This window comes from Apium graveolens, chromosome 10 (assembly GCF_009905375.1).
Source record: "Apium graveolens cultivar Ventura chromosome 10, ASM990537v1, whole genome shotgun sequence".
NCBI classification, from domain to species: domain Eukaryota; kingdom Viridiplantae; phylum Streptophyta; class Magnoliopsida; order Apiales; family Apiaceae; genus Apium; species Apium graveolens.
Genome location: NC_133656.1, coordinates 174,260,994 through 174,284,293, shown reverse-complemented (window position 1 = coordinate 174,284,293; position 23,300 = coordinate 174,260,994). Strand labels below are relative to the sequence as shown.

Sequence of the window (23,300 nt, the reverse complement as noted above, 5' to 3'; positions counted from 1 at the left end):
GACGAAATGGATGAAGAATTGAATAGTGTGGAATATTGGGTTTGCAACACTGCATGAGTAGCAGATCAGAGATTTAGCGAATTAAAAGACAGTGATGTCTATTTTTTGTTTCTAAATCTGGCTGATTGATGAGGCTGTGGTTTTCATTTGAATACTCACTCTAGTAGAGGGTGGTGTTGGTTCAAGTAATGGGTTGTTTAAGGTGAGAACTTGCATTCGGTGGTTGGATTGGAAGCGACGGAGAATGTCATTTATATGACATGAGTAGCTTTGCGGTGCGTTAAGGTAAAAGATAATCGATTCGATGAGAATAAAATTATGGAGAAGTTAACACAAACATATCCAATGAGCCTCTTTAAAAATTCTTTTTTCCTTAATTTTGTATCAATGAACTCATTGCATATCAAGGTATATAAATAATTTTGGATTCAGAACTTCTACAACATGAATGTAAAAAAGTTTATTTACATAGCAAAATTTTAGTTTGCCCAACAAAAACTATTGAAAATGAAAGACAAATACTGCTCATGTTAAGACAATCATAAGCAAAAGAAAATAAAAACAGGGATAATTTTTTGCTCAGGAACTTAAAACTTTGCCCTGAAAATAATATTACTGTATATATTATCACTTATTAGTCAACAGTTCTCTAATCTAGCAAGAAATAAAATTCTATGATAATTTTAGAGATAAAAGTAAACAAATAGTGTATTATAATTAATTTATTCTCAATTACAATAAAAATAATACATATTGATAGATGCAGCTTTAGGGGGAGCTGGCCTAGGCAGGTGTCTACGGTTTGGGGGCACAAATTTAATATATAATATTTTAATATTGATCTATTTATTTATAATTTAAAAATTAAAATTTGTATCCAATCAATAGTGTGTCAACTATTACTATCCAAGTATATTTTACCCTAATAAAAATAAATTATAACATTTGGGCCTCGGGTATAGATTAAAATTAACTAACCTGTACTATGTTTGCCAATTTTGAATACAATTTAGTATCTTCGATCAATTAGTCACAAGAAAGATTGAACGTGTTATCTTATGCAAACAATAATAGGGAAAATGAATTTTTTCGTCACCCAACTTATTGTGTGTTTATAAACTTGTCACTCAACTATAATATTTTTTGTTTCACTCACTAATATTAGGTTCAGATTTTTTTTAGTTACTAACGTTAGGTTCAGATTTGATTATTAGCATTTTATAACTTTTTGTAGCATTTTTAAAACATAGTGGTAACTAGTACCAAAAGTGTCATATGCGTCTTATAAAAAAACTTATATGCGTCTGAGTTTGCCAGATGCATATAGAGGAATCGTATGGTGCCTGAATTATATACGTATGTTAGAGCAAGTCCAATGCAATGCTATAAGTGGTGTCATTTTCATAATTTGAAACCAGATGCTGAAAATTTCAACTCCAAAGGAGTTCTATCCTTGGATGCAAATATGCATATATGCATTCTTGGTTCTAAATTTGAAACCAATGATGCATATATGCATCTATATCACATCATCAAGTAACCATAAATGACATGTATATTGGTAAACTTTAATTAAGATATAGGAGGGAAATACAAAAATGAGTTATATTTGGAATTATTTGGTTTCAAAATGCAACTATCATTGGAGTTGAAGTTCTATTATAGCACCAAAAAACACTTTTTGATGCCAAATTATAGCAATGACTATAGTCATTTTGCTTCTAGCATTGGACTTGCTCTTATAGGAAGGACACGTATTGTTTTAAACGTCTGATCAGAACAGACGTATATACATTGTAAATAGACGCATAAAATCAGATCATATACGTTTATTATTTTTTAGGTGGGGTACTAAATTCAAAATCAAAATTATTAGGAAGAGACATCCCAATTTGTCAACAATGCTAATATAATCCTAATAGGAGTAACAAGTTAAAAACTGTTTTAGCCTTTCAAGATTAAGAGGATTATTTAACTACTACATATACAAGACAGAAAATACTACTAAAATTTCTAGGAAATTTCTTTATTGAAGTAAGAGATTTGAGAAATAAGAAAATAAAAAAAATTAATACAATCAAATTAGGATACTGATCATAAAGTACTAAAAACACTAAAAAGTAACATATCAGTATTTTAACAAACTTTCACATGGACACCTTCAAAAATCTCATGAAACTCTTTCATGCAACTCTTGCTGACCCAGAATCAAAACTATAACTCATCTATTCTAATAGAATCGTGAAACAAGTATATATATAAACACAAAAATAGAAAATTTTTGTAATAATGTGAATTTGGTATTAAATCAAACAACTCTCACAAGATATTTTTCCTATAAACATAGTTTTATAACTTATTTTTAAGATTTTCTTTTTGTATATAAAAATTTAAAGGTTAAATTTTTATTCAGAATAAAAAAAATTAAAATAATTTATGAAACTACATCTTTTAGAAGTTTTAAAATGCGTGTCAAACTCTTATCATCCAAGGTAAACGTCTTGGGGGCATATGGAGTACTATATATAAAGATATGAACATATATCAAATCATTAAAATATTATAGACTATCATTATATTTTAATAATGTTACAAAAAATTGACATAATACTAATAATCAAATATGAACCTAACTTTAGTGACTAAAAAAAATGTGAACCTAACATTAGTGGGTAAAAGAAAAAAATTATAATTGAATGGTAAATTTCTAAAGATACAATAAGTTAGGTGGCGAAACAATAATATTAAGTTCCTAAATAATTCTTCTTACAAAAAACTTTTTGATGCACGAAAGCTTCGATCAAATTTTTTAATCCAATTTTGGTTTTTGATAGTTAAAGTTGTGTTTACTCAAATCTTAGACACAAATACTATCCATTTAGGATCCAAATGTTGTGTTTTTCGTATTGATACTCTTTTCTAATAACTCTTTCTACTTGGAAGATCTCTACATATGGTACCGGTTTACGAAATTTTTAAGTAGAAAATGACAAACCGTAGTAGCCTTCAGAGTTGAAGCAACATATTCTATCAGTCCTTAATATAATCCAAATTTTATGGTAAAAGAAGAGAGAAGTTTAAGCTAAAATGAGTTGGGTTAATTCAGAGTTAGTAAAACAAAGAGTTATTAAAACTGTTTTCCAATTTAGGCACATTGCATCTGCAGTAGCACTGCCTAATTAAAAAAATCTTTGTGAGATTAATCCGGGTTCGAACCCCGGCTGCAAAATATTCTTTTTTTTTTGCTAAACGCTGCCTTACTCTTCAAATGCTAACAATTAATCAATTGCAGTCCTCATTTCACTGAATCGGTCTCAGATATCCTTTGCATTTAAAAATCATCATTCCATCAGACAAAAAGAATGATAAATAAACTAAATTAACAGAGTCGGTGACGGTAACTTTAGCAAAAGTTCAAAAAACAAACATTCACTTGGCGTGCTCTCTGCTTGTTATTAATGCAACACCCGCCTTTCCTCTCTAGCCTATCACTCTTTATATACATACACATGCATATACATATATACTCACACGTTTAGAAGCATCTCCATTCTCCACATACAGAGAGAGACAGACAGAGAGAGAGAGATTTAGTAGTTGAAAATGTTCTACTCGCGTCAGCTGCTTGCTCGCAAAGCTCCGCTCGGTCAAATATGGTAATCTCACCTAATTTTATCTCATTTCGAGTTGTTTTTATAAAAAATTTCTTAATATCTGAGTTTCCGTACAGTTTTTTCACGTACTTGTGTTAAAATCGTGCATAGTAGTATGCTATTGATTCGAAGAGAGTATTTCCGTACAGTTCATCGATTGCGATGATTTTATGCTTCTCGTAGTCAGTTTCTGTTGATTTATTTAATGTGGTTGTGTTTGTGTAATTTCAAAATTGTGTTTTATTATATGCTATTGATTCGCGAGCATCGTTCGTTTATTTTATTATTTGTAATTTTGTTTCGATCGAATAGTTAACGTCGATTAGTTCTATTATGTTGTTTGTGCTTAGTGATTTTGTTTCGCTAGTCCGTACAAATAATATCATGTAATTAGCCATGGATTCGAAGAGTATCGTTTGTTTGGTTAATCAACTCTCGATTAGTGATTTTGAACCTGAAATGTAGTTTGTGTAGATTTGTTTTTGCGTTAAGTATTTGCACTCTGTTGTTTTGTTTGTGCTCTGTTGTATTTTTTTTTCATGTGATTGAGTTACGATAACTATAGATTTTGAAGGTGTGTATGGTTATATGTGTTTTAGGAGGCTAATTCGTTTTAGTTCATTATACATCATTTGTGGAATTTGATTTTGATTTGAAGCCTAGTTAAGGTAGATATAGTTTTGTGTTCATGAGTAGGTTGATGGATATTTATTAGATTTTATTATTTGCTTGTGCTATGGTGTTTTGTTTGTTAAGGTTGGCTGCAACTTTGCACGCGAAAATTGATAAGAAGAAGCTACACAAACTCGATATCATCCATATATGGTACTGTTTTTACTCTGAAGTTGGTGTCGTCTTGATTGAATTTGAGGCGAGCTGTTACTCATGTTCTGCTCTGTATATTGTGTGTGCGCGCTCAGTGAACAGATTTTGAATCCTGCAGTTCCAATGGGTTTGAGACTTTCTGGAATCCTCATGGGTAAACTGAACTGTTAACTAAGATATTTTCTGGATTTATTCTTTAGTAATGCTGTTTTGGTTTTATGTGTATTTACTAGCGACGTTTTTGTCTGCATTTGAGCTCAGGTGGAGTTGTGATTGTATACGGACGAAAAGTGAATCTCCTCTTAGGTAATATTTTTATTGATTATCTAAACTAATGATGTGATTTAGAGTGTACTTTGTAATTAAGGGTGATACTAATACGTTTTCACTGTTTTTTTGTGTTTGGCAGATGATGTAAATCGTCTGCTGGTATAACACAATCGTGATCTTATCGTTGTTGAATTTGTTGCTTGATTTTTCTTGGATTCTGCTGATATTGACAACTTCATCATAGGTGGAAATAAATACAGCATGGAAAGTAAAAGATGTGCCTGATCGGACTCTGCTTCCCAAGGGAAAATCTCAGGCCAAGTTAGTCTCATCTTCCTCAGTCCTCACATTCAGTAGGCACATGTTAGCACTGTTTGGTCATTGTACGCACATTCGAAAAAATAGTTGTATATTGTAACATGTGAGTGTCACATTTCACAACACAGACTTTAGAAAATAGAAACTGGGTAGTCTAAATGGAATTGTCTGTTTGATTGTAGTGTGGTAGGATAGTTTATCTTCTGCTGGTAGAAAAGTCGATTTGATTCTGATATTATCCTTTGGAGTGGTTTTATTGTTTGAACACATTAATAGCTTATTGTTTTGCAGGTTTGAAGCTGTTACTCTGCCAGATAATCAAGGAACGGAGGAGGTAGAGGAGATTGAGCGGTCTCGTCATTTTTCTGAATCTGCCACGGTGATGGGCTTCCAACAAACTTCATATGTATCCATGGTAGGACAGAAAATTTTCTTTTTCTAATTCTTTGAAGTGTATTAGAAAAAGTTTTGGAGCTGTCTAATCTTCCGGGTAATAAACCCTTTCATATAAAATAGTGCAAGTGATTCAAAATTTTCACAATATTAAACAGCTGGGTATCCAATTCTGATTCTGCACCTCCCACGCATAAATAATGGATACAAATATGTAGCAAAAATATGGGAAATGCATCTGATTTGATCTTTATACACGAGAGAAGGATGCATGTAATATTTTGCTAGAAATTTGTTGCCGGTCATTTTGCCCCTATTACCTTAGCCTGAAACATTTAGCACTCTTTGGCTACCAGAATAAAAAGGGATCTTATATGCTACCTGGAATGGAATTCTTTAAGTATATTAGAGGAGTCTGTTGCTATTGCGTTAACTAACTAAAAACTGTTTGCTGCAAGTCGGCTGTAGCTTCTATCCAATGATGTATATAAACTCTGTTCTTGGAGCTAATTGTCGTGTGAACTTCTGTTACCTGCAGCATCTAGACAATGTGGACACTGCCTTTACCAGCACTGATGTCAGGGAAGATGATCAAGCCCAATACTACCATCAAGGTCAATGGAATCCTATATATATTTTTTTAAACTTATTCAGCATCAGTTTCGTCTGGCATTATCTGATACAATCTCTACTTACCTCACTCGCGTCTTCTCTTCCAGTTGATTTTGATAAAATCACGCTGTTTGAAGGTTTTGACTATTGTCAAGCTGATACTGACCTCCACAATCGATTTGAAAGGTCATTTCTTAGTCACTTCAACTTGTACCCTAAAGTTAGTTTCACTTATGAATATTATGTTTGTAATGGTGCCTATCTGACCCGAATACTTTGCAGGTTTGACATAGAAGAGGATGTCGATACACAAATGAATTTTGCTCCAGATGACCATACACAAATTCCAACCAACATTATCCCTTCCCCGCCTCGTAAAGAGGAGCCTAGAAAATGTAAGTACAGATTGAGGCTCACTTGGCATGCTCGACAAAGTGGTAATTTGTATATTATCTGAAGGTTTGCTGATTTAAAATTTATTCTGCAACCTTAAATAAAACAATGGATAAAAGAAAACTGCATGAACTGGACACCCTCACTTTTGGATCCTTACACATACTTTATTTTGTTTTTTTCCGCAAGTATACTTGAATACTTATTGATAGATAACAGTTGGTAATTGTTGCACACAGTAGCTGTAATCTAGCTTACCTGCGTCTGATTTATGGTACTCATGAAGTCCTTTAAATTGTTCATATGTATATATATCTCACACTTTTACTGATCAGATGCAAGTATAAAAATGTGTTTCATTGAAATTCTTCTAGATGATACATTGAACATTTAAGCATATTCAGAACTCTCTCATGTGTTTTCCTATACTTTCAGAATCGATGCCTTTTCTGTTAAGTTGATAACAAGTTTTGATATAGCTATAGAGTAAAAATAATATTTAGAAAACATTGATTATTTTTAGAATATGATTAATAAGGCTGAGGTTGTATTTTGACTGATAAAGTACCTCAAAATTACCATCCTTGTAGCGGATGAACTTCAGGAGAAACGTCATGATGATCATGTTGAACAACCTTGTAAAGAAGCCAAAAAAGTTACACAGGTAGCATGATAACGCATTACTTGATAAATAAGACAAATGTAACTGCAGATTATTCATCCTTAACTTAATGTGATCTTACAGATGGATGAGGTTATACAGAAGCAAGAGCCACCACGAAAGAGAGCAAGAAGAACAATATTTCCTGTCATGGACTATGAACAAACTATTATTCCAGCGCCTATATACCAGTCTTGGCTTCAAAATGCACCGGATACGGTCTCAAAGAGAGGAAGGAAAAGAAAGGCATGCCTAGAATGCTTTTTATTGTCCATTGTAGACTAAAATCCCACAGACCAACTAAATGACCTTACTGACGACTAGTATTAGGATTTAGATAGAAATTGCACCAATTTGTTGCATCTGTTTCAAATATCTTTTATTTCATCTTACATTGTACTTAAATTTATTGATATTCTTAGTTCTATGTGTAATTTACACATGCTAAAGGGGTTTCTACCAACTGAATTGCAGAGTCTGGATTCAATGCCTACTATGAAAATAAAGGACCTCATGGACATACCTCCTGTAGTAATAGCTTGTCGGCTGTTTGACAAAGGATATAAACAAATTTATTACCCAGCACCACTATTGGAACAATGGTTGAGAAGCACCCAACCGCCACATGATTCTCCTTCTGGTTAGAGTTCTCCCGTGGTAACCTTTGAGATCTCCGTGCTAAAAAAATATATTAAGCATGTACTGTTCTGCCTGTAGGAACTACTGCACCTCAACCACCTGCAGCTTCTTCATCTTCCCATTCAGAAAGATTGCACCATCAGGATCTAGTGGGATTTGTAAGACACTCTTGTCTAAGAATTTATGTCATCTATAAATGATATAAAACTTACTAGTTCTTTTTATGTTTTTGGACATGAAGCCTCCTGATGGTGATCACGCTGGAGTTAGCTCCCAGCTGCCTGAGTCCATCGAGAAGCAAATGAAAGCTCGTGACAATAATGAGATGCCAGCTGAAATATTAATGGACGAGCTCAGAAATAATCTTAAAAATTTTGGAATTGGAGCAACCAAGACCAGTGGAGTGTCTGCAGCCAAGGGTAACATGATTTCACCCAGTAATTCTGGTATGTTAATGGCTGAAGGCTCCATTTCCCTTGTTTGTGTCAAGTCAAGAAGTCATAGACGGTTCATACGATCAAGGAATTTCTCTTATTAATATGTTTATCTATGTCAAACTATATAGGTGGAGACGAATTTGGATCCATCCCCAGCTCGGGATCAGGACATGCCTTTCTGATACATAGCACCGAAGTCAATACAGGATGGTTAGTAATGTTTAATACATACCTGACAGACAAAATGAGGTTTTAGGGACACTAAATTATCAAGTAGTATGTACTCAATTTTATATATCATCAATGCATCATTGAATTGGTCGGCACGTGGATTCTGAGTTTTAATGCACTATTTTTTTAGGTCCAACAAGAAAAGATCATACTCGTTAACTAGAAATCTTGAGACTGTTGCAGAGGAGACTGCCTGGCAGAATATTGATCCAAATTATAAGTTAGCTAGCCCACCAGGGAATGGTTTGACACTTGATAATGGTATGATCCGTTTATCTAGTTAATTCAAAAAAGATATTAACTGAACTACTTTAATATGCTCTATGCTATGTGTCAATGCCGATCTGATGCCTGCTTTTGCAGAACTTGTGGTCGAAACAGGACCTACTCAGACCCAAAAATATCCTGCGGCTGATCAACCCTCGGATCAAATTACTAATGCTATCCAAGAGTAAATTTACACTTCACTAGTTTTTTTTTTGTATCTGAAATATTTATGTTCTACATACCACTTATAAATTGTGACCAATACACACCTCAGGCACCTGAAGATACACTTTGACACGCCAGGATGCCCAAAAATAGTATCAGTGGACCAGCTAGTCTCTGGAATGAATAGAAAAAAGGCAGCATGTTTCTTCCATTCAATATGTGGTACGCATACGTTGTTTATAATCTCCACTGGCTAAAACTTCACTGTATCTGATTAACCAAAAAAAAGCTTTCTTCCTATGTAGTTCTTGTTACTCATGAGTGCATTGGAGTTCAACAGAAGGTGCCTTATGGAGACATTCTCATTTCTCGAGGAGCAAAGATTTGAGGATCCTGAGAAACTCCTTGTATTATGTTTCCCGCTAATGCTTTATTGAGTTATGAGGACTCTTTCTTCTGTGCTCAGAAGATTAGTTATACTTGTATTTATTTTGTTACTGAAAGTCTGAAACTGGTAGACAGTATCTTTTAACATGAAAAGGTTATACTTTCTGGAGATACTTCTGTTGAGGAATGCTTGAATTTAGTTAACCAAATTTCCTGTCTATTGTCATTCTAACATTTTGTGCTTGATGCTGAAATATTATCTCTCTTAGAAGTTACCTGGCTGTCCGGGGCTCCGGCTTCCTGGAAGTGATCTTTAATGATTAACTTGTTTATCAAATAAACGATAAAAAATGTAATCGATCGGTATTTAAATTTATCGTATGGGCAGATGATATTGAATTTGCCTACAATAAGAAGATTGCTAGATCACTTGCTTTTTATCAGAGTTGTATTATGCTGTGGACTGGAACCCGAGTTAGAGGTTGGATTGCCTTTCGTTGAGTGCAATTAAATTATAAAACCAGTACAAGTAAAATAAAGTTTATAAATATGATATCTTTTACAAGGAAGTGTGTTATTGCAAGACTTCGAATGCAAAAACATCCCGAATTGACAGTATCTACTGTAAATTACTAAATGGGTATATGATAATAATTTACCAAATAAATAAAGTGCAAATGACGCTGCTGCTGTGCTGCACATGTAAATATATATTTCTAAGCTTTGAGCAATGTAGAATTGATCCATTAAGTGGCTAAACTAGAATCAGCCTGGTATATAAATTTTAAACATTAGCACAAACTAGACGGAAAGGGCTTATGTACCAAACACCATGAATTGACACGAGACTACCAAGATCGAAAACAAAGAAAATGTAAAGAAAATATGTTAATAAATCTGTGGGAATACGAACTCGTCAAAGACCCGTCCTTGAATCTTAAACACAAACACACTTGCTTGGAACTTTAACAGATAAATCCAAATAACTTACCCCACCACCTCACTTTCCAGGCAACTACACTCTATACAAAGTACAAGCAAATGACAGTAACGTCATGAAAGTACTAGTCCCTCATGTTTATATATTCTGCGGTTTTTCACACTGTGGTTTACTTACCAAACCTTTTACCCTAAATTCTATGACCAAGCGGGATATAAATATGATACGGGATTTTTTTATGGTGTGTCTAATAAGTAATAGCACTGTAATAGTCACTAACTTTTATAATATAAATAAGTTTTTTTATTGATGGTTGAATAATAAATTTTAATGCCCATGCATTTACATCAATAAAAAAAACTCATTTTTATTGAAGTTAGTGACTAAGGTGGATCGAATAATGGTATTACATTATTAATACAGCGTAATGAATATTTTTATACATTTTAATAAAAAAAAGTTTAAATTAAACAAAATTTGCTAAAATTATTGAATAAAAAATATTATTTAAATTGTTTTGTAGTAGAGAGAATCGAACTTAAACCAGATATTTTCATTTATACTATAATTGATTCAAAACTCGAGCAAAATTTTAACCAACTTGAACTAAACTTATCAAATTTAACAATATTTACCGGTCATCAATAAAAAAATGTAGATTCAAACTCAAAATATGACCATATATCATATAGGAAGTTTCAAATTCTATTTACGATGAATTCAATCGAATTTAATCATTAGATTAGTATATTTACAACTCCAGTTCTATTTGATAATTCTTTTTCGAGTGTTTTTGAAAGAGATTATTTTCGGGTTAATATCCATTGATCATCTGACAGCTGGAAAGGATGGGATGGGAGTTTTGGTCATTAAGATAGGGAGTGGACCCCACATACAAATATTTGACCTTGTCATTGACGTTTGCTTTACTCAGACACCGCAGATGTTACTCCTGGCACGTTACCCTGTCTTTCCCAAAAAAATCATTATTTTAAATTAAAAATAGTTTACTGAGCTGTGAAATTTCTAAAATAATATTTTATATCTTAATTTATTGATCTTGATCATTCTTAAGTTATTAAATTCTGACAACAAGAAGTTATTAAATTCTGAATATATATAAAATTCTAGAAAATCGCTCTAACTAAATATATTTACTCCAATTATTTGTTATTTTATTATTCTCAAATTTAATATTATAATATTATTTTAGTTACTTTTAAAATATTATGAAATTTAATTAAATATTTCAAAAACAATTTAATAAATTAATTCATGACATTATATTATCATTTTATTTTATAATAAAATATATCTTATGATTTGAAATTTAGGAGAATGTTAACCAGTAACTTTAACTAGAATAGAAAGTTAAAACAAATATTAATATCTTGAAATTTTTTTAGAAAAATTATAATGTTGTTTTTAATTTATTATAAAAAAGGTATGTAACTAGTATCTTAACTTTTGTGTAATTTTAATATATTTTACAAAATTAAAGTTAAAAAATTTGATTTTTATATTTAAATTTTAGTGAACTTTGAACAATATTAAGATGTTAATTTTAACAAAGATTTAGAGAATATTAACAAATTCAATTTATAAATCTAAAACATAAATTTGAAATGTAAACCAAATATGAGATGAGTACAAAAATTGTATTATTAAGATGAGAAAATGATAAAAATATCTTATTCTTAAGTTTCAATTGTTCAAAATACTACTCATTATATACGTATCTAATATATACGTATCTAAGATTTACGTATTTTTTTAAAAAAAAATTATAAAAAACACCCATCTGTCATATGCCATGCTTGTTCCCTATTATAATTTTAATGAATATGTGCCATAAAAACGAGTATTTAAATTAAAAAAAATGAAACTAGTTTACATAATTTTTAAAAAATAAATATGTATCTATTTTATTGGTATTTTAGGATGTCTTCCCGCGACAAAGTATTTTAGATTTTCTCGAGAGAAAAGTGGATATTTGGTATATTTTGAAAAATATATATCTATACTATATTATAATATACGAGGTATTAAAAATTTGGTAGTCGGTCGGTACTTACTGAAACTACTTAATTACCCTTAATTATTCTGAGTCGATCAATTTTAATTTTAATTCATATTGAAGTTAACTTCCTCTATTGTTTTACCAATTTTAATTCTATTTTATATCAAACTCTATATCATTATAATTTATATTAAATTCAACTTCTTATACAAACTTATATTTTAATTTATATCGAATTCTATATTATTCAAATTTGTTAATTCGGTCTAAATTAAATTTAAGTAAACTAAATATAATTATTAAGATTTAGTTCATAAATCATGTGAATCAGGTTAAGATAAAATAATAATACTATCAATACTCCTAAAAAAATTATACAAATGAATTTGGATAAACAAAATAATATATTTTATTTATCCAGGATAAAAAAATACATTGTACAATTGATTCAGACTAGCACAAAATTAAAATAAAAATACAATTCGACCAACAAAAAAACATAAATACTAACTATTTAGTCTAAAATAAAATTATCTTATTGATCCAAAATTTAAAAAAAATAAAATTAAACCAAAAATAATTAGTTTGATTTGGTCAATATTGGATATCGGGTTAAAATAAAATAATATAAATTACTGATCCGAGATAAATCAAATTAATATTAGACTAAGTATAATTTGTATCCTATTCCTCTCCAGTAAAAAAACAAATTTTATTTAAAACGTAATTTTTTTTTTAAATACATTTAGAATTATCAATAAAACCATATCGTTCAATAAAAAATATTGCCTTTTTCAAATATCTTTTATAGAGTTATAGTTAATCGATAAAGTAATCACCATGCTAAAATAATAGTTTTTTAAGGTATCAACATAGTAGAGACATTATATTTTTACTCTCAATAAAATAATAATTTCATTATAATAATTTGATTTGGTCGGTGTATTGGACATCCGACTAAAATAAAATAATGTAAATCACTGATTCAAGATAAATCAAATTAATATTAGACTAAGTATAATTCGCATCCTATTCACATGCAATAAAAAAACAAATTTCATTTAAAACATATTTTTCTTAAAATACACTTAAAATTATCAATAAAATTATATTATTCAATCAGTAATATTTTTCTTTTCAAATATCTTTCATAAAGTTATAATTAATCGATTAAGTAATCACCATGCTAAAATAATAGTTTTTTAAGGTATCAACATAATAGAGACATTATATTTTTATGCTTAATAAAATAATATTTTCATTATAATAATTCCCCCCAAACTAATGTTATCACTTTAAATAAGTTTAAATATTTTAAAAAGTTATGAACATATATGTTTAGTTATATAATTATCATGAAATCATATCATTTAAAATTTTAAATGATCAAAATTAAGAATTGAATTCAAGTATTTTTTAAAAATTATGTGATATTTTTAAAAAAAAATTGTGTCGTCCGTGCATCTAACGGGTTTTAAGCTAGTAATTTTAAAATAAATATCTGGTACTCCCTCCGTCCCATAAAACAAATTCTATTTTAACTTCAAACATTATTCACGGTAAGCGATTGACTATTAATTTACGTATAATCTATAAGATCAAATATAGTAATGAGTGATCTTGTTAGATTCATATTTATGAGTATTTTAATATAATAAAGTTTTTATATTTAATACTAATACGAAATTAAAGATATTAATAGTTAAAAGCGTGCATTGACAAATGACAAACATGTCAACGCAAATAGTAAACGTTTATATTTTAGGATTTTTAATTTTTTGCCATAATTTAATTTACACTTTACTGTTCAGTGTGCACGTATCTTTTTTAATTTTAGTTTTTACTGTAGCAGTAAAAAAAATAAACGCGTTTTTTCCTGGTGACTCGTCTTCTTCTTCTTCTTTGTTTAGTCTAATAAAGTTCACAAACACGCCACCGTTGTATATTATTATTCTCCCGCTGTATCTATAATTTTAATATCCTATATATCTATTCTACTTGCTTCTTCCGGCTCTTTATTTTGATCCTTTATTCATTCTCCACTTGTTTTCTTTCCTTCATTTTTAAACCTCTCAGTCAACTCCTTCATCTCTCTCTCTCATCTTAATCATTGGGTTGTGTTGTTAGAAGAAAACATACCGTGGGTTAGTTTAAATTGTTGTAATGATTGAGTTTTGGAGATTTAATCAGCATGGTTTGACCATTTTCATGCTGTTGATTTGCTTGTTTGGTCAAAAGATTGGATTTTGTTGCTCTCTCAACGATCAAGGTAATTTATAGATTTTTATTTATGTGTTTTTCTGTTTATTTATTGGTTTTCTTGGTAATTTGTAGAGAAAGAGATGAAACTTGAAGTGGGTTTTTTATGTTCGTTTGGAAATTTATTTTTTTGGATTATTTTTGTAGAAATTTATAGTTTTAGAAATATTTTTGTTTTTACGTTTTTGAGAGATTTGTAGAAGAAGAAGTGAAAATTGAGTTGGGGTTCTAGTGTTATTTAATTGTGTGTCTTTACTTTGAATTGTGCCTATACTTTGTGTTCTTGGAATTTTAATTTGTGGAGTATCATGTTTTAGTCGGTTGAAGATTCAATTCGATCATTTTTAAGACTTTCTTAAAATGTGAAAAAATGAATTTATAAGTATGTGTATTAGCTTATAGAAATAAAGATTAACATGTACTGCAATTACTCATTTTAGAGGATTCACTATTGAATATTTGAAGAAGTATAATATAACTTTGTTTGTGTGGTGCAGGTGTGGCTTCCTTGAAGGAGGGTAATGTTGATCCGTGTTCATGGAATGGAGCGGAGTCTCTAAATAAAAATGTTGCAATATTGTGAGTAATTTTTTTACAAGATGTTTTTTTTACTTGATAGGATCAGGAGAATTAGTAATAGTTGCTTGCTTGACTACTTTGGAAGTATGATTGAACTTGTAGTAAACTGCAACTGAGATTTTTTTTTTGTGGTTAGATGAGAAGAGTTTAGTGTTGTTGCAGATTCAAAGTTTGTGTCAAATGTAAATGCTATCCCCGATTCAACTAATATGCAGTTTTTTGTGTCATAAATATTACTCCCTCCGTCCCTCCCAAATGTTTACATTTGGGTTGGGCACGGAGTTTAAGGAAAATGATAAAGTACTGGAGGAAAGTTGAAAAAGTGAGTAACATAGTGAGACCGATTAATATTATATGTGGAAGGGACATCCCAAAAAGAAAAGTGTAAACAAATGGGAGGGACAAAGAGTATCTTGGTTTATGGATTGAGTTTTATATGCTTAATAGTTAATTCTATGATTGATGAGATGATGGAGGTCTTAATTTTACTCAAGGATATGTATGGAATGTGGACAGTTTTCAGAATAGTTGTGTTACTTCTATTAAGTAACATTGTGCACTTGTAGTACCATTTTGAGATACTTGGATTTGAATGATTGTGAACTACTTTGTAAAAACCAATATAGGATTTTAAGATTACTGAGTATAACAAATAAACCTTCTTGTTGCTAGTAATATTCAAGCATGCGATTTTCTTAAATTGTTTTAAAATAGATATCTTGTGTGCTAGGTCTATGATGAACACATAATTTCACATATCTGATATCTTAGTAACTAGTCTTGGTATTACTGACGAAATAGTGACCCTGTTGTATGTCATTCCCTTTCTTTAGACTATTTTCATTGGTTGATATTTTCCCCTACAAAATATATCAAATATTACAAAATGTGAAAAAATTAGTTATCTTTTTTCAGGCATATTTTTGCTGAAATCAAATCGGCATAATATCTCTATCTATCAGAACTTAGACAACAGTGCCTGCATTTATTTTTCCAAGCTAGTGTTAACTTATGGACCTTCCTGACAGAAACTTCTTATAATTTTTAAAGTAGCTTAACTAAAGCTGCTTAATTTATTTTCAGGAACAGTGCCAAAACTGGGAACATTATTCATCGGAGACTACTAGATATAGATGCTGCTGATCCACCACACCGTCGATATAGATTGCGGAGACAAATAGTGTCATTGTTGTCATCATCATCATCATCTCGGCCACAAACTTTGTCTCCTTCGCCTTCTCCGTCACCTTCACCTTCACCTTCTCCAGTGCCATCACCTTCAGCTTCTCCTTCACCCTCTGTTGCACAAAATCCAAAAGTACCAAGTTCCACTCGTCCTCCACCTTCATCTTCATCCCCTTTCCCCGAGCAATCAAGCAGAAGTTCCGGCTCTAAAAATCATCTAACCGTAACCCTATCTGCAGCTTTGGGCGGTACTGCATTGTTATTACTTCTTGCTAGTGGCATATACTTCTGTCGAAGTAATAAAGTATCTGCTGTAAGACCTTGGGCCACAGGATTAAGTGGGCAGTTGCAAAAAGCGTTTGTAACTGGTAAGTACTAATACTGCTCCTAAATTATGATGCTTGTTATGTCTATTGATTTCCCGAAGCCCTGCTAATCTGTGGTTGCCGAAGACCGTCTCTGTATCACATAATTTTTGCAGTTCTGTTGAAACCTAAAATGAAATCTCATGAGTTATAGTTGCAAATGCAAATAATTGTTTGCTACTTATTTACTTTACTATTTACCTCACAGGTGTGCCAAGCCTTAAACGTGCAGAGCTTGAGGCAGCTTGTGAAGATTTTAGCAATGTTATTGATACATCATCAAGGGGAACAGTCTATAAAGGAACTTTGTCTACTGGCATTGAAATAGCTGTGACGTCTCTTGCAGTAGAATCTGCTAAAGAGTGGCCAGAAAATCTGGAAGCCCAGTTCAGGAAGAAGGTGCATATACTGATTTTGGTGAAAATATTTTGATTTGTTACGAATTAATTCTTACATTCACTATGGCGTGATTGCAGATTTATCAGCTGTCCAGAGTAAATCACAAGAATTTCGTCAATCTTATTGGTTATTGTGAGGAAGACAAGCCCTTCACTAGAATGGTGGTTTTCGAGTATGCACCTAATGGAACACTATTTGAGCATATACACAGTAAGTATCAAACTGCTGCCCTAGTTATTATTATTTGTACACTATATGAAAGGTGTGTCTGCTTAAAAATGTGCCTCAGATGAAAGGTGCAAGTAATAAGTATTACTTAGTTTTCAGCAGATTGTCTTCAAATGTGTGGCCAACTACTATCTGTCTTTAAACTAACAATTATCAGCCTTCAGATCAATATTATGCTATTCTTGATGCGTCTGATTTTCCTTATTTTTTATTCTTAAATAAGTTTTATAAATACTGAATAGAGAACTCATGTGGATTTTGCAGTAAGAGAAGCAGAGCACCTGGACTGGGGGATGAGAATGCGGATAGCCATGGGTATAGCGTACTGCCTTGAGCATCTGCACCAACTAAAGCCACCCATACCCCACAAAAACCTTATTTCTTCAGCTGTAAAACTAACCGAAGACTATGCAGCCAAGCTTTCAGATTTTGGCTTGTGGAATGAAATTGCTTCAAAAGATATGCAAGCAAGTCCAGAATCCAACGTATACAGTTTTGGTGTAATATTGTTTGAATTGGTAACGGGTAGGCTTCCTTACATGGTAGAGAGTTTTGCTCTCGAGGACTGGGCATCAGACTATCTAAAAGGTGATCAACCTCTTAGAGAAATGGTGGATCAAATTTTGACGTCTTTTGATGCTGAACAGCTCGAACAAATTGGTGAACTTATAAAATCTTGCTGCCATTACAACCCGAAACAAAGGCCCGCAATGAAAAATGTCACTGCTAGGCTTAGAGAGATAACAAGGATTAGACCTGAGGAAGCTGTCCCAAGACTTTCACCTCTTTGGTGGGCAGAACTCGAAATCATTTCCTCCGAGGGATTGTAGCTTACACAAAGTAAAGCTTGCAATCCTAAACCCTCTTTGTCATTCCCTAGTTTGTCTATTTTCTCGAAGAGCTAGAGAACCGAGCTTGGGGAAATTGAAGATAGTTGTACATTTATTTAAGCTGGGGAATTTTGTGTGACCAAACTGCATAATACTTTGTCGTCCAGAAGTTGGCTGTGGAGATAAACAAGAAAAAAACAATATACTTATTTATATTTATTTACTGTTCCATAAACTCGGGAACAATTATTAATGTTTTCCTAATGTTTTTTTTCTTTGTGCTTCTAATTAACCTGCTTCATTCTGCAACATTTCTTTTATTCATTAATGAACTTCATTCTTTATAGTATTGCACCATGGTTTAGATATGAATACGAACATTACATACAAAAACTCGTAAGCAATCTATATAGTTTCTTTTTTCAAAGTTAAAATACACTCTCACACACCGATCTTGTTTTTGCAAGATTCGAACCCTCAACGTCGTGCAAAAGTAAGTCGTGCAAAAGTAGTAAGAGAAATACCACTACACTAAACTTCACAAGCTTCGCTTGGTGTTGTCCAGGAGAACGCATCGATCCATGTCTGATTGATGAATACCCAAAAAGAAGTTAACCTGCAGGCCTGCACCTCATCCTGCCAACCAAGATCAACATATCCACATACGATTGATGAATACTCTTAACAGAAATCGCCCTGAACCGACACTAATTGTGTACGCGGAGCCCTTTATCTGGTTTGATCATCTGCAGTATTCAGTTGTTGGTAGAATCCACGTGTTGTGCACTTTTAGGACCTGGTACGCGTTAACAAATCTTTTTATACTTCATTTACTTACAAAAACAAAAATAATTTGATGTATGTATTCACTTAATCTGGATAAGCTTGACAGCCAATCAACAGCTCTCTGGGTAAACTGCAGCTTGTTGGATGTATATTCACACGCAAGACCCAGGCGTATACTTTATGTTCTAACAACACGTCTTCAAAACAAATTAAGCAGACTGGTTTTGAAGATTTTCTTGGCTCCAGTCAGCCAATGTGCAATTTATGTAACATATGTTAATTAAAAACATGTTTACATTAATACCTATTTAAACAACTAGCACCGGTCTTGCACGGTGGCTATCTAACTAATTTTTCCAAACATGAAACTAGGGGTGTATGCGGTTGTAAGGTCAAAATCGCACCAAATCACATACAACGGTTTTATTAAATCTCCAACTTCAGTCGCTTTGTGGTTGTGGTTAATCGCGACTTTTTTAACTGCGCGGTTGCGGTTGGTGCGGATGGACTTGCGGTTTAACTATCAACTTGTACGATAAATGACAAATAAAAATAGTTCATTACAATTATACTTATCAAATATTAGAAATCTATAAAAATAAAATGTAATACAAGAATACAAGTGGTTACTGCAAATTATATATGGCTGTTTCTGCGTTTGATAATATATATTATATTCCAAAATCCAAAATCTTTATCTTTTAATTCTTATATATGGTTGTTTCTGCGTTTGATGATATATATTATATATTATATATATAGTGGTTTGCGGTGCGATTCGACTTTTGCGATTATTTAAAATCAAATCCGCAGTCAATCCACGGGTATGCGGTTTCTGTAATTTCAATTCGCATTTGATCCGCATTTTGCGGTTATTCGCAAAGAGCGGTGCGATTGCAAGCGGTGCGAGCGATTTGTGCGGTTGAACGAATTACCTGTACAGCTCTATATGAAACTCATCAAATATTGTTTAGAGCAAAGCCAATGGTGTTGTAAAAATATGGGCACCTGTTGTTATAATTTAGAACCAAAAGTGATTTTTGGTGCTAAAATAACACCACGTCTCTAATGGTTGATTCTATATTTAACTAAATTATTTCAAATTTAACTAACTTTTCTATTTATGTGTATAAAAAATTTTCACTTTTACTTATTATCTCTTTCCCTCTCTTTTTGTAACTCGTTTGTTATGTGACAAATATAGCACAGTGCTATATTTTGTGCTATGTTTAGCACAAACTATAAAACCGTCCTATTTTAGAACAGGGTTTACATCACCATTAAATTGTCAAAATTCATAATTTATATTATATTATAGATATAACACATCATTGGACATGCTCTTACAAAGTAGACTAACTAATAATGTTGTTGGCATCAAATCTAATATGCATTTATCTGATTTCATTTGATTTTGGTTATATTAAATATATTATTTGTACTCATTTTCTTATTTACGCGTTTAACGGCAACATACATACGAATCACATTCATAAATTAATGATATACATCAACTAAGTGCATCCCTATTATTTGAGCATGATAGTACAATTTAACAAATGAAAAAAAATCCGGAGTATCATATCTTTGAGTGCATGTATAAAAATCTTAGTCTCATGCACGTCTACTTGTCCCAAATTAAAGTTCCAAATCATATTTCGCATGCATTTATTTATGGATAACACAATAGTATAAAATACTACAAGCCAATGATTAGTTACCTATATATATTACTCATCTCCCTACTGTACTTTTCATAATCCACAGCAATCTTCTCATCATAAACATCTCAAAACCCTCTCCTAAAACTCACAAACTAAACATGGCAATCAACATTAAGCTTCCATTTCTCCTCCTCTCTACATTGGCCTTGTTCCCATCTACATCAGCCGAAACTCCTGTCAAAACCGACACTTCAAACTCAAAGTCCTCCAACAAAAACATCCATGTTGTAGTAGAAGGCATGGTCTATTGCCAAAGTTGTAACCAAATGGGATCATGGAAAGTGTCACATGACAACCCGATAAACGAGGCTATCGTTAGTGTCTACTGCAGAGGCGACGACAATGGAGGTGTCAATTTTTACAAAACGTTCAATACAAGTAAAGAAGGGTATTTTTATGCAGAATTGAAAGGATTCAAGGTTAGCAAAAACAGTCTAGACGTGCCAATCAATTCGTGTTACGTTAGAGTTGTGTCGTCGCCTAATGTTTATTGTAACTATCCAACAAATGTTGGTTATGGATTCAGTGGTCTTGGAAGCCCTCTTAAGTACCAAGACAAGACAATTTCCTACGAAGATCGTTACCAGGCTGTGATTTATTCTGCTGGTCCTCTGGCTTTTCGTCCAGTTGATTGTTCTCCATATACTAAAAAACCCTGAAATTTGATGCCTCATCATGTTCTGGTATGATCAATTGCCTAATGTACAGTTGATCTTGTTTGTTTTAATTTATTCTTCTTCAATCCTAGTTCCTACCTTTCCAATGTAAAAGTGAAATTTATTGTTTCATCTATAATTTGTTTATTATCCAAATGCAAAAAACTGGAGTTATCAAATAAAGACTAAAGAGCAATGAACGGAATGATGAAACATTAAAAGAGGTGAAATTTGAAATTGGAAAACAAAACCAAAAATGTACAAAGAATTCAATGCTTTATAGTTGGCTCAGAACATAACAGGGTATATTTAGAGTAATGTTACAGCTGGTCTTCAAGGCATACTCTTAATATTAATCCATTCCCAAAAGTTCTACTTATGCAAAAGGGCTGTTCTGCCAAACTGAACAAAAGATGGCGTTTAATTAGTCGCCACAATTAGTGAGTCTGTTACTGTCCTCTTCTGCACTTCTGCCTGCTCACCAAATTTTGCAACAGCCTCATTTTAGTCACTACACACGAAATTATGCAAAACAAAAAAAAATACTTAAAAATTATTTATGTAAACAAGATCATGTTAATTTTGTTCTCGAAAAATAAATTTAATTCTCGAAATATTCACAGTAAACAAGATCACACACTTTTGATCTCGAAAAATAGATTTTAGCGAACTAATAATAGTACAAGGTTGTAAAGACTAGTTGTTCGCTCATTAGACGTCTTTCAGAACCTCAGAAGAAAGAAGCCTTTTCGGGTACAAGACAAGAGAACTCAAAGGTGCGTAGCTTGGGGTGGAAAGGAGAGATCTTTTCTTTCTTTTGGAGTTCAAGCTGCTATTTTCGGGATATTCATCTATGGATAACTAACAGTGACACCACTAAGATGACTTGGACATTTAACATGTGCTTTTCATGGGTTATTGATTGTATTAGGAAGTTAACACTGTTAGAAAATTAGGATTTTAGAGCTTAATTTAATTATGTTCTTGATGTTAATCCTAAAATCTAATGATTGGAAATTGTTCAATGATATTTGAACTTAAATTTTCATGTATGGTTTTAAGAATTTTCTTAATGAAATCCATATGAAATGAGAGATGAAAGTAACTTGGAAAAGCTTGGAAAATTTGAGAATGTTTGTCCCACATTAAAATAAATAAAGGGGGTTGTGTGCTTTATATGGTATTACCCACATGAGTAGTATACAACTACTAAGGTGTGTGATGGTCCATTGTGTTGTTGTGTGCTTCACGCGCACACACACACCCGCGCGCCCCGCCCCGCCACGCACCGGACCGGGTCGGGTCGAAGGGCGATTTGGGCGAATGTCTCGGCGTCTCGCGTACGCGAGGCGACCTGGGCGAGGATTTTATTTATTTGAGAATTATTTTAATTCGAATTTATTTATCGGTGATTGGATTATTGGGCTGGGTTCTGAAATAGGCTAAGTAAATATATTGAACCTGCAAATAATCTGATCTGTAACAAGTTCTGATATTAGAATCAGAACTTAAGAACTGATGAATAAAATCAGAACTTAACAAGTTCTGATATCAGAATCAGAAATTAAGTACTGATGAGTCGAATCAGAACTTAAGTACTGATGAGTTAAATCAGAACTTAACTTAAGTTCTGATAATAATGTGGGTGTTAATGTGAAAAGCTGTTACAAATAATTTAAATTCAAAAGCTGTTCAGTTTTGATTTTTTCATTTATGAATTCAAAATCTGATCAGTTTTGTTTTTTTCATTAATGGAGCAGTTTAATTCAGACATTAAGTGTGTGGACAGTTTCATTTTTCCTCTCCTATAAATAGAGGCTAAACTGAATGAATATACAACACACTACATTCTCATCTCTTCTCTTCAACCTCTCTGCATTTCTCTCCCATAAGTCCTGAAGTGCTGATATTTTCCGGCGACTGAGGTGCTGGTCGAAGTGGAGGTTTTGTTGCTGCTGTTAACATAAACTCCGAGCTGTTTTATCTTGGTGGAGATATTGCGCACATCCCAAACGCAGCAGGTAGGGGGCAATAATCTCTTCAAGAGCAGCCAGGACTTTGAGCAAGGCCTGGTGACT

At 32.3% G+C, this 23,300-nt stretch overlaps 3 protein-coding genes across 3 annotated transcripts; all 3 read left to right on the top strand.

The window, feature by feature from the left end:
- The first annotated feature begins 3,466 nt into the window (after nucleotides 1-3,466).
- LOC141693026 (sister chromatid cohesion 1 protein 1) lies at nucleotides 3,467-9,459 on the top strand. The gene is made up of 20 exons (XM_074498008.1): nucleotides 3,467-3,656; nucleotides 4,410-4,478; nucleotides 4,574-4,632; nucleotides 4,740-4,784; nucleotides 4,888-4,907; nucleotides 4,993-5,069; nucleotides 5,358-5,481; nucleotides 5,998-6,073; nucleotides 6,179-6,257; nucleotides 6,354-6,466; nucleotides 7,055-7,128; nucleotides 7,210-7,371; nucleotides 7,600-7,765; nucleotides 7,843-7,922; nucleotides 8,006-8,210; nucleotides 8,330-8,411; nucleotides 8,563-8,693; nucleotides 8,796-8,883; nucleotides 8,974-9,086; nucleotides 9,170-9,459. The coding sequence occupies exons 1-20, from the start codon at nucleotides 3,604-3,606 to the stop codon at nucleotides 9,250-9,252; spliced, it is 1,899 nt and encodes a 632-aa protein (XP_074354109.1). The 5' UTR covers nucleotides 3,467-3,603; the 3' UTR covers nucleotides 9,253-9,459.
- A 4,681-nt stretch (nucleotides 9,460-14,140) lies between these two features.
- Nucleotides 14,141-18,320, top strand: LOC141690112 (inactive receptor-like serine/threonine-protein kinase At2g40270). The gene is made up of 6 exons (XM_074494757.1): nucleotides 14,141-14,480; nucleotides 14,968-15,049; nucleotides 16,133-16,602; nucleotides 16,808-16,998; nucleotides 17,076-17,208; nucleotides 17,491-18,320. Exons 1-6 carry the CDS (start codon nucleotides 14,375-14,377, stop codon nucleotides 18,054-18,056), a joined length of 1,548 nt encoding a protein of 515 aa, XP_074350858.1. The 5' UTR covers nucleotides 14,141-14,374; the 3' UTR covers nucleotides 18,057-18,320.
- Nucleotides 18,321-20,664: 2,344 nt separating this feature from the next.
- On the top strand, nucleotides 20,665-21,225 carry LOC141691328 (non-classical arabinogalactan protein 30-like). Its single transcript, XM_074496061.1, has one exon. The coding sequence runs from the start codon at nucleotides 20,665-20,667 to the stop codon at nucleotides 21,223-21,225; it is 561 nt and encodes a 186-aa protein (XP_074352162.1).
- Nucleotides 21,226-23,300: the final 2,075 nt, after the last annotated feature.